The sequence below is a fragment of the Crassostrea angulata genome, chromosome 3 (genome assembly GCF_025612915.1).
Source record: "Crassostrea angulata isolate pt1a10 chromosome 3, ASM2561291v2, whole genome shotgun sequence".
In the NCBI taxonomy this organism is placed as follows: domain Eukaryota; kingdom Metazoa; phylum Mollusca; class Bivalvia; order Ostreida; family Ostreidae; genus Magallana; species Magallana angulata.
The window spans coordinates 36890900-36904277 of NC_069113.1; the positions used below are offsets into that span (position 1 = coordinate 36890900).

The window sequence follows — 13378 nt, forward strand, 5'->3', positions numbered from 1 at the left end:
CGACATTAACGGAAGACCCACTCGTTGTTTTGCAACGAGCTTTGCTCTAGTTATTATTATTATTATTATAACATTTATATAGCGCTAAATATAATAAATTTACTCTAAAGCGCTTTACATAATAATCTATAAAAAGAGGTTTACATATAGAAAATAGGCTAAACAGTTTTTAAAAATATTCATAAAACATTTTCAGCACAGATTAAAGACTGAAGATCTAATTAAACTGATGAGAGGGTCGATTATAAACCGCTAATTTAAAAAGATGTGTCTTGAGTGACTTTTTAAAACTGGTCAGATTTTCTTCGAGTCTTAAAACTGCGGGAAGACTGTTTCAGAGTTCAGCTGCACTGACATCGAAACGCCGATTTCCATAAAATTTGGTACGTGCCTTGGGCTTAACCAGAAATATCGAGTTCTCTGATCGAAGTGATCTTGATGGAAAATATACATCAACAAGGTTCTGAATGTATGCCGGTGACTTCTCTTGCAAGGCCTTGAAAACAGTCAAAACTAGTTTGTATTGAATTCGAAATTCCACTGGCAACCAATGGAGAGCAATCAGCACCGGTGTGATATGATCATGCTTCTTGGTTCTTGTTATTATTCTGGCAACTGTATTTTGAATTCTCTGTAGCTTTGACAAGGAGCTGGAGCTCAACCCATACAGCAATGCGTTTCCATAATCAAGCCTTGATGTGACAAGGGAGCACACTAACGTTTTGCAAGCATTTTCCGAAATGAGTTTACGAATTCGACCAATATTTCGAAGTTGGTAGAAACACTGTTTAGAAATAGAACTAATTTGGTCATATAAGTCAGCGTCCGGTCAAAGAGCACCCCAAGGTTTCTAACACGGGAAGTTGCATCAATAATCTGACCGTCAGAGTTTATTTTGCAGTTTTCAAATGCACCAAGTCTGTTTTTAGGAGAAAAAATAATAAGTTCTGTGTTGTCTTGATTTAATTTAAGCAGATTGGTCTTCATCCAATCACTGATATTTGAAAGGCATACCTGAAGTCTACGTGTTATTGTGTCCCATGCCAGGCTTGGTTTGTCATCAGCATAGCTGTGGAAAGACATTCGATGCTTGCGACAAATCTCACATATGGGTTTGGAGAACATACAGTAGAGCTTTGGCCCTAGAACTGACCCCTGTGGTACACCATAATTAAGTTGGAAATCTGCCGACGTAGACGAACGGACCGCAACTCGCTGATATCTATTAGTGAGATAAGATTCAATCCACGCCAGAGCATCGCCGCCTATTCCATAGGAAAATTTAAGACGCTTAACAAGGATGGAATGGTCAATTACATCAAAAGCAGCTGACAGATCCAACATCAAAAGAACAGCGCATGAGTTGGAGTCTAGCGCTGTCACAATATCATGGTGTACCTTAAAAAGAGCCGTCTCTGTAGAGTGATATACCCGATATGCAGACTGGTATGTGTCTTGCAGATTGTTTGACACAAGATGATGCTCAAGTCGTGCATTGACTACTTTTCCAGGATTTTAGATAGGAAGGACAGGTTGAAAACTGGGCGGTAGTTCTTCAGAACTTCATTGTCAAGTCCTTGCTTTTTTAGCAACGGGCGGACTTCTTTGAAAGAGGATGGCACTGATGATTCTGAAAGGGACTTGCTGATAATTGTTGTAATAATTGGCAATAGGACGTCAATGGATTGTTTCAGAATATTTTACTGCATATTTAAGTTCTATGCAGAGAATGGACACCTCTCACACACTGTAGATTCCTAATTAAACACAAGTAATTAAAATATTGTGGATTTCAAAATTTCGCTTTTTAATTTTTTGGAAAGATGTAAACTAATTAAATGAAACTATAATTTAAAAAAAACGGCTTTCGTTATTTTATATTCTCGCAATTTTATGCAAACGGTTAAGTCGCGGAATTAAGTACTCGCGAAAAATAAGGAATCTACAATACACATGAAAATGCACAACATTCCAATTATGCTTTAATTAATTATGCTTTAATTGTATACAATCTAAGTAAATAAATTTTTAATGATGGTTTATGACTCATTTTACAATTGCTGTTTCTTTGACAGTGGGCAAGTCAAATTCTTGATTATGATAAAGTTTATAAGTTCTAACTTAGGAATGTACAAAACAACATATGAACTTTGTGTATTTTTAACCAAAAGTGATCCTATCTAAAGTTTGTGTCCAATACATAGTGAACTCTGAACGACAGAGGAACAGAATGACGCCAGACCAATAGTAACCAGAAAAGCTCGCTTGAGCGTTAAGCTCAGGTGAGCTAAAAACTGACATGAAAGAAAATATATTGATCGTCAAATAAGAGAAAAATTGGGATTATTTTACTCGTGGAGGGAGTTTTGTTTATAATTTGTTTATAAATTTTAAAAAGACAAAACACATGTAGGTCAAATGCAAATTTTCTATTGTTTTCAGAATCCCCTTCTTTATACATTAGGAGGCCTATACCTACATAGTCAAAACCAGTCTGTATGTAAATATCTTCGAACGTTGAGTAGATGGTCAAACACTCTAATTTGTTACTCCCGTAATGTTACAAGTGCGGTAGTGATTTTAGCTCAATTGTTTATAAACGAAAATAACTTGTTTATGTTTATTCAAAATTGTTCAAATCAAGATCCTTTGAGTCGGTTGGTGTCACAATGGTGGGTGTGGTTCGAATTTTTACATAGGAATATATAGAGAATCTTTTTCAAATCGTCCATTAAAAAATTAACTGGCCAGAAAAGTTGTGTGGAGGAATCCTCATGAAGGGTAAATTCGAGTTTGTTAAAGTTATGATCCTTGTGCGGGGAGGGGGTGGTGGGACACGACGGGGCCATAATTTGGGGAGGGGGTCGAATTTTTATAAATCCTCCTCAAAGAACCATTTGCCAAGATAAGCGTGAAAACAACCTCAGATTAAGTAAATTTAAGTTTGTTAAAATCATAAACCCAGGGTGGGACCAAATTCGGGGGGGGGGGGGGGGGGGAGGGAGGAATTTTACAAAGGAAAAAATAATTGAAGTTAACCTCAATAATTCAAATGTTATGATATATTACTTATATGCAAGCATTTTGATATATCGTTTATTTTCAATTGTTCAGATTGTGGCCCCTAGACAATTTTTTTGCTTACTTAACCTTGATTGAAATTAGTTACCTGTGAAGAAACGTCAAAACATTAAATTGGTATATTTCTGCTTGTGCTGAATATGATTGACAATTTTCTGTGATTGATTTTAGTCTTTAGATATAGTTTAATTAGTAAAAACAAAAACCTTATCCTGGTTATAATGATCATCGAGAAACAGCCAAAGCTGTTGGAATGTTGGTGTCTGTGCATTATTTCTACGACACTTTTTATCACTTTAAATTTGCTGTTTATTTTGTCATTGTCTTTGTTTTAAATAATAAGCAATCCAACAATAATTAATGTTATTTTGATATTATTATTATTAATAAAATATAATTTCCAAACTGTACTCTTTAAAACAACATTATTTGAGAACCACTATTTGTTATGTAGCAGATGATATGTATTACTACGCGGCGCATCCAATAGCGTTTTTCGGTTATGCTATAAGACACGCCCATTTTGTGTCACTCATCCTTTATGAAGTGATTGGGTTTTAGGGTTTAAAATTGATTCGTAATGTTATCACAGACAAAGACAATTGAAAATGTAAATATTTAAGGAATATGGAATCATTCTTTGAGTATTGCGATGTGATAATCTCGGTCGGGGCGTGGTCAAATCCAATAAAGCCCGAAGGGCTTTATGATAGATTTGACCACGCTCCGACCGAAATTATCACCTCATAATATTCAAAGAATGATTCTTTTTTACTTATATTTATATTATTTCGAATTTGTACACTTTAAAACAACATCATTTTAAAACCACTGTTTTTCTATATTGCACATGCTTTGTATTTCTACGCGGCGCAGCCAATACCGTTTCTCAATTAAGCTGTAATACACGCCCATTTTGTGTCACTCACGTTTTATGAGGTTACTAGGTTTTAGGGTTCAAAATTGATTCGTAATGACAAAGACAGTTGAAATGTATATATATATAAGCACTTAAAATTGAAAAGGCTAACAACATGAACAATTGATATTGAAAAATTTGACGAAGAAAAAACCTCGAACATGTCTCTTAATTAAAAATGGAATAAGAAACTACAGGTTGTCTAGTCTAATTGGCATTTTTATAAAGTTTTTCCTTTACGTCATTCTAATCTAAATATCACGAAATACGTAAATCCGTATCAATAATGAAAAAAAAATTCATGTGAAATTATAAAAAGTGATCCATTTTTTTTTAGAGTATGATCGATATATGGAATTAGCAATCATTGAATTGAAGCTAGGTATGTCCTTTTAAATACATTCAGCGGGGAAAATGTTGGAAAGGGATCATACTGGCGACACATTTTTAACAATTAATATATGAAATAGTAATTATAATATTTGTTGAGCAAGCCTAAACCGAGCTAATATACAGCGTTTTCAAGTAATGACACACGGTCTCACCCTTTACTGTAAACTGACTTATATTCGCCACGATTTTATTTTTGCGATTTATATGAGCGGTATTTATTATTATTGAATTTTACATGCTTAATAAAGTTTGTTAATACTTTTAAACCTTTATGATAACAAATAACTATATTTTAAGGAGGCTGGAATGTCAACAACTTAACAGCCAGATCAACCTAAAAATTAAGAATGATATAATTTGTTTAGCAATTATCATTTAGTAAAGAAAAAATCCAAATATTTTACCTTTTGAATTTGAGTATTTTCCTTCTTTTTATAAAGAGCTTTACTTCTAAAGAAGAATAATAAAGCATTAAAATGGCTGCCACGACTTTATTATATTCTTATTGTACCTCAATATGATTATTCTAGTACTACACTTTGACCCGTGCGTGCACGGGTTGACATTGCATATCGGACATTTACGAAATAGATACATCGACACACCGTATTGTTGACATCTACATAACAAAGCTAAAAACCTACAATAATGCTATTAATTTCACTACACTTTCCTTAGTTGGAATAATCTAACTGTGTCTCGGAAAAAGGCCCTCACCACAGCTAGAATGCCTCCCATATACCCGTAATGTAACAGAAAATTAAAGTTGCATTGAAGATAACAGTCAAATTTATCATGATAAACATTTTTGAGACTGTAAATACCTTTCATCTAAAATTTTAATCCATATAATCGAAGAATTCAACATCTTTTCACCAACGTACGCGTATTTTCTTTGCTACAGACACAATACACGGAACGCATTCTATCGCAAAACCAGGTCCGTAGGACATTTATCATTTTAACGATAAAACATTCTATCTTCACTCTTCTAATTTTTTGCATGAAATCAAATATTTTTTTGCCATCATGAAGACAAAAGTAAAACCCCTGTCACACCGAATCTGCGTCCTCACGGCGATCCCGCTGCGTCCTTAAATAATGTAAAAAGCCAAGGTAAACGCAGTAGAGTCTCCTACAGCGCCGTAACAACGCAACGGCATCTTCGTCCGTTGCGGTGGGATCGCCTTGAACATTTTTAAAAGAACACCATGCGACGCCGTGCACTTTGAACATGATCGAAGTACACGCCGTGGTTCTAAACACGCCGTAGAAGCGTAGTGAGGTCGTCGTGACAGCGCCGTAAGATCTCCAACAGCGCCACGAGAGCTCCGTCGGCGCGCTCAAGGAACGCAGCTAATCGCAGTGATAAGTCAATTGCGCTTGCACGGAGACCTCACGGAGTCCTTTGGGATCTCACTGCGTCTCTATCGCGCTCTCACTGCGCATCCACGGCGTTTGAAAAAATTGTTTTTCATTTGGCTCCGTTCACACAGCGACCCCAAAGAGCTGTTGCTGCGTTCATCAAGCTCTCGTGACGCTGCTTCTGTGTTTATACCGCGGTCCCACGTTTTTAGTGCGTTGTCATCAAGACCACGAAAACTCGAAAAATGGCTGTTGTACAATAGCAAGCGATGTAATTATTATCAAACTTGATGTATAGATGACTATGTAAAAGTAGCAATTGCTTATATTAGACCTATCAATGGACGTAGATGGAATTCATGCCATTTGGTTCTGATGTTTTCACATCTTTTCTATGTTTTCTAACAACTAATATCGGATCTTTTTGTAGATCTGACTACTAAGAGTTTTTCCTAGTCCTTCACAATTTGTTTAGAAGTAGCTATGATTCAATTACAATGTACATGTACCTTTTCATAAAATCAAAACAATTTTTTATCATTTATTTACTGGTTGTAAATTCTTGTTTGTTTCCAATACAATTGTACAAATTAATATCAACCTACCAAGAAGTAAAGAATGTCTTGTGCACGCAGTCAGCGCGCACAGCACGCCGTGGACGCGCGGTAAAAACTCCTAGCACGTCATGAGCGCTCGGCGGAGACTCAGCAAGAGCGCAGTTAATCGCCAAGTAGAACTCCGTGGAAACGCAGTTACACGCCATGAGAGCTCCGTAAGGACGCCTCGGTCGCCGTCAGGACGCCGTGACAATTTTCAAATAAAACTGTACATTTTTTCTGAATTTTCCTTGCGATCCTACGGCGATTCCATGAATTTTACAACGCCGTGAACACGCCGTGGGGACGCGGCTTGGTGTGACAGGGCCCTAAGTACTAAGTTGATATGTATGATTGTTATTTCATAATTCCTCTCATAAGAAATCATAAATATATATTAACAGAAAATGTACACGTATGTGTATTTTTTGAGTTTATTCATGGAAATATGGCATTGTGGAAACATAAACTAAAGATCCCGTTAGCGTAAATGTATTGCGTACGCGCAGGATTATAAACTCCGAAAAATCCAGATGAATTCCGGGATCTTTTGTGGAATTTTCGTTGATTATTAATTAGCGAAGCTTAATTTAGATAAAATAAAAACAAATTGGTAATTTTCAAGTACCAATGATGTTAAAAATATATGAAACAAAAGACAGTACTCTTCTGATTTATCGGTATTAAAGCCCAATAATTCGAGCCTATAATTTTAATAAAGTAGTATACATGTAGATAGCGTCATCTGTAGTGTAGAAATTCATGTGACAGGACGAACAAAACTTCGTGTATCCCGGAGAACAAATATCATATTTTACCTCTTCGGAAATCTCGGAATTTTTATTTTATGAAAATGCCGAAAATACGACTGAATAAACAGGATTAAAAATCAATATTTTAAAGTTCTAAGTCTTCCTAAATCAGAAAACAAATTCAACTATCGATTTTATGAAAGGAACGGGAATAATCACATACATGTAGACGTTTTTGCTTTTTTACGGTTGAAAAACTAAATATAATTATTGTTACACGACTTATTTTTTATTACCATATTAATGTTTAGGATATATGTTAGTGTAGGATTATTACTTTCAAACCCTCCTCATACGTTTTCGTAGAACAGAATGTAGATCCATAAGGACCTGGGTCTTTTTTGTTGTTGGAATGTAAAAAATATACCTCATATCTAGTAATACAAAGTACACATCGCCGTCATCTTGGATTATAAATTCGAACATCACCCAGCTTAAATTGCGATCCTCTCTGTCTTGCTATCTGTCCAAGCATCCTAGTTAAATAACGATTCAACAAAAAACAGCGCTTTGCATTAACAGTTAATACAAATCTTTCCTTATTCCGTATATATACTGCTTCAACAAACGGTTTAAGTAAGGCTTATGTGCACATTTTTGTGTACAGGTATATTAATTTGTGTGTATATACGGGTATACATATAAAAGATAACAAGTATGTCATATCTGTATTTATGGGGGAAATTCTGTACCAAATCTTTTGGCGTTTTCAAAATTAGATTCATATCAAATTCTATAGAAATACAAACACAGATTTTAATCATTAGAGATAACATGTTTACATAGATAACTTTGGAGGTAATTTACTCGAAATTGTTTTGAAACTCCTTGTTAAACGTGTCTACACGCTACATTTTCAAAATTAGATTTATGTCGAGTTTTATAGAAATGCAATGACAAAGTAGTGAGAAGAGTTAACATGTTTATACAGATACCTCTGTGGAGGTAATTTACTCGAAATTGTTAGAAACTTTTTGTTAAACGTGTCTACACTTTCAAATTTAGATTCACATCGAGTTTTATAGAAATACAATGACAGTAGTTAACACGTTTTCATAGATAACTCTGTTGAAACTCATTCGAAACGGTTTTGAAACTTCTTGTTAGCCATGCCTACACTTTATATATTAAGAAGGTAATAATCAACAATCAACCGATTATGAAAGAAAGAGTCTGGGCATAATACCGTCGCCTTGGTAAAGAAAGAGATTTTATTTAGAAAAAAATTGATTCATTATCTTATACCGTATACTGTCACCAGGAAATATAGAATAAATTGTGCCATAACTTTATTTATTAAGAAGGTGATAATCAACCGATTATGAAAAAAAAGTCTGGGCATGATACCGTCGCCTTGGTAAAGAAAGAAATTTATCTTATACCGTATACTGTCAGGAGTAAAAATATTACTGTCATTATAGAATAAATTTTGCCATAGTATATAAGATGAAACTTAGAGTCATAATCAAAAAGCTGTTTACGAAAAAAGGGGTGTTAAATAAATAAATATACACATAGGTATCGGACGGTGTCCGAGGTCATCGGGCACATCAGTGGAAGCCAACGGAAGAAAATAGGTTGTAGTTAAAAATCAGCGATGTCTAAACCGATGTTGCACATCGCTTCTCATCGGCAATATATCATTGACACATCATTTAAGAATCAGCCGATGTAAGGCCGATCATTATTCGGTGCCCTTTCAGTCTGAGGTAAGAGGTGTTTAACAAACATCGACCGATTATCGACCTAACATTTCCCCACAGCGAACATTGTTCACTAAAAAACGAACGATGTGAAATACATCGACCCGGGCCGATTACCTCTCGAATATTCGTATATACTAGTAGTTAGCAATGCATCGCCGGGCCTTTATTGGGCTTTTACGAGTTGCTGCAACATGGCTAATCTCAGATGTCTCATTGCTAAAGCCATTATAGTTTATTGACCATGCAAAGTAGAGTAATATATACTCAGTAATTCTTCGGCTGAACATCATCCGGGTATCCAACAATGCGTGTATGATGGCCAGACAATAATCGTATGATGTTGGATTCACTGTCCGCCACTGTCCGGCCACTAGTCGAGCATTGTAGGATGATCGGTAAAGACTGTTCGATGTTTATCCAATTTCCGGACGGTAATCGATGTTACGCCGGTCAAAAAACTTAAAACTCACTCGTCGTAATACTTTTTTTCAATTCTTACTGTTGATAGATGAAGTTACAAATTATATAATTTGGAGCTTCTTTAAGGTGGCTCGACACAGCAGTGCATTATTTGATGAAGCGATATAGACCCATTTTAAAAAAAATGATTGGACAAAAATGAGACGAATATCGCATTTAAATATTTTAAATGAATATTTTTTTTTAAAAGCCAGAAACATCTTTTTAGCTCCAAAAAGATAATTTAAAGCAAAAACATTTGGAGTCGATTCATGCACAATACAATTATCTATAGATACATCTAAATACGGTCAAATAAACTTTATAATATTTTTGAAAAAAATATTTATGAAAATGAAAAACAAAAAATTGTAGATATTTTTTTAAACCTTTGGATAAAAACTACAAATCAACTGTCACTCGCATTAAACAATTGCTATACAATTACATTTTAACAAGATATTGAAACAATATAGTGAAATTCAAGAAAAATTGGAAAATTTTAAATTCGAACCGATATCGATTGTAATTCAACTGATCACAAACAAAATTATATAAAGTTGGAATAGATCATATTTGCAAAGTTTTTCAGGTTGTTTAGCTATAGAATGGTTTGTTTATTTACCAATCTTATGATGCATAACAGTATCAGGTAATAGGCTGCAGTATTTTCGTAAAATTTATAATTTAATTATTTAATTATAATTTAAATAATCTAATCAAGATCATTTTTTTTTCAATCGGGATCAAATTTGTTAAATTTCAATTTTTTTAAAATTTTGCATTTTTCGTTTCAATTTCTTTGTAAAATATTTTTGATTAATAAGTGGTTTAAGTGACTATTCGTTATGGACTTTATCATTAGATTTAAAATATATAAAGGAATAACAATTTTAATTTTCAGAAATTTTTTTTAATTAAAAACTTGACCATCTTCGGCATGTGACGTGCTTATTCATAATTTTATTACACATCAATTAAAACCAAGTTTAAGCTAAAAAACACTCTGTTTGCAGTAAAAGCAATTTATCATTTCATTGAAAAAATACAGAACAATTCGTATAAAATAATTAAAAGCCGATATTGGTCCAGGTTTTGTAAAATCATATTTAAATAAGGAACTTTACATTCCGTTATTATACATAAAATGAAAAGAAACAGTTAAAACATGTAAAGTTTTTTTTGTGATGCTCTCTTTCTCTTTGTATAACGTTTTTGAAATCCTTATCAATATATTGAATACGACATTTACAATTCGACTTTAATTCAAAATTGTGTATAATGTAACATATAATTTCTACATTTCAGCGCCAATTACCAATTTGAATGCAATGTTCCGTGACATTGCTATTGATCGACCTTTGTACGATCACATTAAAGCTAGGAGGTAAAAAAAAATTGCCATCAATTAAGGTTTTAATATGATAAATACGCTTATTTTCGACTTGTCACTCTAACTAGGTTAACTTAACTTCGAAGCGAAAGTTAACTGATATGGGCAAGGTATTTTTGTGACCATTATTATACATATACTCCCTGTATCCACAACATTGATAATGCTTAGAGTAAAGGATAAGAAGTACAAGTAGATTTGCCTTCAAATAAAATCAGAATTGTTGGTTACCATTATCTTCTTGCCGTCCATTGAGGAACTTGGAAATGATATTCCAAGTTTGAAGCGAACTTCAGTAGACAGGTGACCAACTGTTGTCTTTATAACGTAGCCATCTTCCACAGTGCTGATTTCTTGTATCGGTTGAATTAGACCTTCTCTTGCTTTTGCCCGCATTTCTTCATCAACCCCTTGAATATGAAATTGGAACATAATGGTATGAAATACGTGCGACATTCTTCCTTCGTTAGGATGTTATGATATATTTTTATAATGACCACATCAAATCATTCAAATGCTTTGTATTATTTGAACCCCATTCTAAATTTAAAGTAAAAGTAAAAAACATTTAAGAAATCTTCGTTGACAATTTATAGACTTAATAATATCTAATATTATTAACTGGTTAAATAAAAATAATTTCTCACACATGAATAAAAGGAAATAAATAAAATAAACACTTGTCTAACTTGCATGTACTTTAAAAAATCCATTTAAATGTGCTCTTACCACAAGCTTTGAAAAGTTCATCCAAGTTTTCTTCACTCTCAACCTTCCATTTTCCAACAAACTGTGACATTTTTTCTTTACAAAGAAATCAATGACAAGATTCACCTCGTGTTGTAAAGTCAATATCTCACATTTAATGTACGTACTGTCTTTTTGGAGTCGTTTACTGTTGTAATTCTTTTTGTTTTGTCCGACGCCCCAACATTTAGAACTTTGTCTTTCAGGAACCACCTGCTTCACGAGTTTGATAAAAATTAGCAATGTATATTTGATAAAATTTAGAAAAGAAAAATGATTAACTTCATTATCCTGTTTCCTTGATTAGATAATAGTCCAAGCCCTCAGATTTGAGTTCACCTGTTTTCAGAGACGATATGACGAGAATACATAACAATATTTCTGAAAACCTAAAAGCATTTTCCATCTCAACCTTTTTTTTGATACGTGTAGTTTATTTTATTTCAATTACCGTATTACTACAAAGTGTTACTTATGCATGTTGAAGTCAGTGCAACCTAAATGCCTTTATAGGAAAGCAACCGACCGTAACTCTCTCAACTGGTTCATATATAACGACCAAATACTTTGATGAACTTATGTTTTCTTTAGTTGTCTTGTGAATGTTCAGTTGCGTGGAAGATATAATAAAAATTATATTTTTTTGGATCCTTGTTTATTTTAAACATTTGCTTGGATTGCTAGATGTGTAGAAGTAGAGAAGATTTTTTTTATAACTGCCTTTATATTTTAATCGGGTTTTCCAACGGAAAAATCAGGTTATTGAATGGTGAAAATGGCGGGCGGGTGCCAAAAGGGAACCCTCAATGTACGAATAACTCCTCCTACAGTTTTGACGATAGTAAGTTGTTCTTTTGCTGATCAATTGTACATATATCTGCATATATGTATGCATATTGCTAGGATTTTGATTTCTTATAATGTATGGAAAAAATACCAGTTTTGAACTTACTCATTTTTGGACAAAACATTGCATATAGGGTACCCCTGTTGTACGAATAACCCCTCCTACAGATTTCAAGACAGGAACTTGTTCTTTTGCAGATCAATTGTACATATATTAGAGGTGTGCATATTGCTAGGAATTTGATTTCTAATATATTTGAAAAAAATACCAGCTTTTGAACTTAGTCATTTTTTGGGCAAAATATAGCATATGGGTACTTCATTTCTCCGGATACAATAGGCAGTGTTTATCAATTCAGAGTTGACATGGTTTATATGGATACAGTTCACATAAAAGAAAACCCGGTTTGCTGTCACCTTGACATCTTTTCACTTGTAACTATTTTATGCAAAATGTTAGCCCCTGAAGGTTTGGTTAATGAATTTTAAAACTAATGCTCCTCTTCTGCAATGGATGCTACATACATGTACCAAGTCTAGTCAAGATATGATACTAAGTATCAATAAGTCTGACACCTGATCAGGTGACCTAAATTGATATAAAAAACGTGTATTTCATTAGACAAGAAGAGTAAAGTTTTTTATTCTTATTCGCACTCACTAACGCAACCACAAACAAGTAAACCCGCTCCCATGGCCAAATATAACGGTGTTGTTGATTACAACCTGAATAAAAAAGAAGGAATTAAGGAGACGAATTGGGGCATCACATGCTGGTGTAAAACTGACCAAAAAATATCGAAATTTATGTTTCATTTTGCATTTATGTAATTAAGCTTTGCTATATGTTACCCCATGGAATATCAAGATTAAACGAATACTCACCAAAACATAGAAAATATTCACCTTTTTTCGGTAGGGATACAATATTAACATACAATTTCTGTAAACTTTTAGCTCCGCCACATATTTGCAAGTCTTTGAACAGGTTGAAACCAATCTCCCAAAAGGGATAGAATATTCCAAACAAGTCGGGCTTTATATAGATATCCCACACGGGC

At 33.8% G+C, this 13378-nt stretch overlaps 1 protein-coding gene across 1 annotated transcript in view; it reads right to left on the reverse strand.

The window, feature by feature from the left end:
- Positions 1-11684, reverse strand: part of LOC128176602 (sodium/calcium exchanger regulatory protein 1-like) — a 33491-nt gene extending 21807 nt beyond the window's left edge. The window contains exons 1-2 of the mRNA XM_052843045.1: positions 11454-11684; positions 10956-11134 (exon numbers count right to left, since the gene is read on the reverse strand). Coding sequence (XP_052699005.1) covers positions 10956-11134; positions 11454-11523 — 249 coding nt within the window. The 5' untranslated portion in view covers positions 11524-11684. The remainder of the gene's footprint in view (positions 1-10955; positions 11135-11453) is intronic.
- Between the last annotated feature and the right edge of the window lie 1694 nt (positions 11685-13378).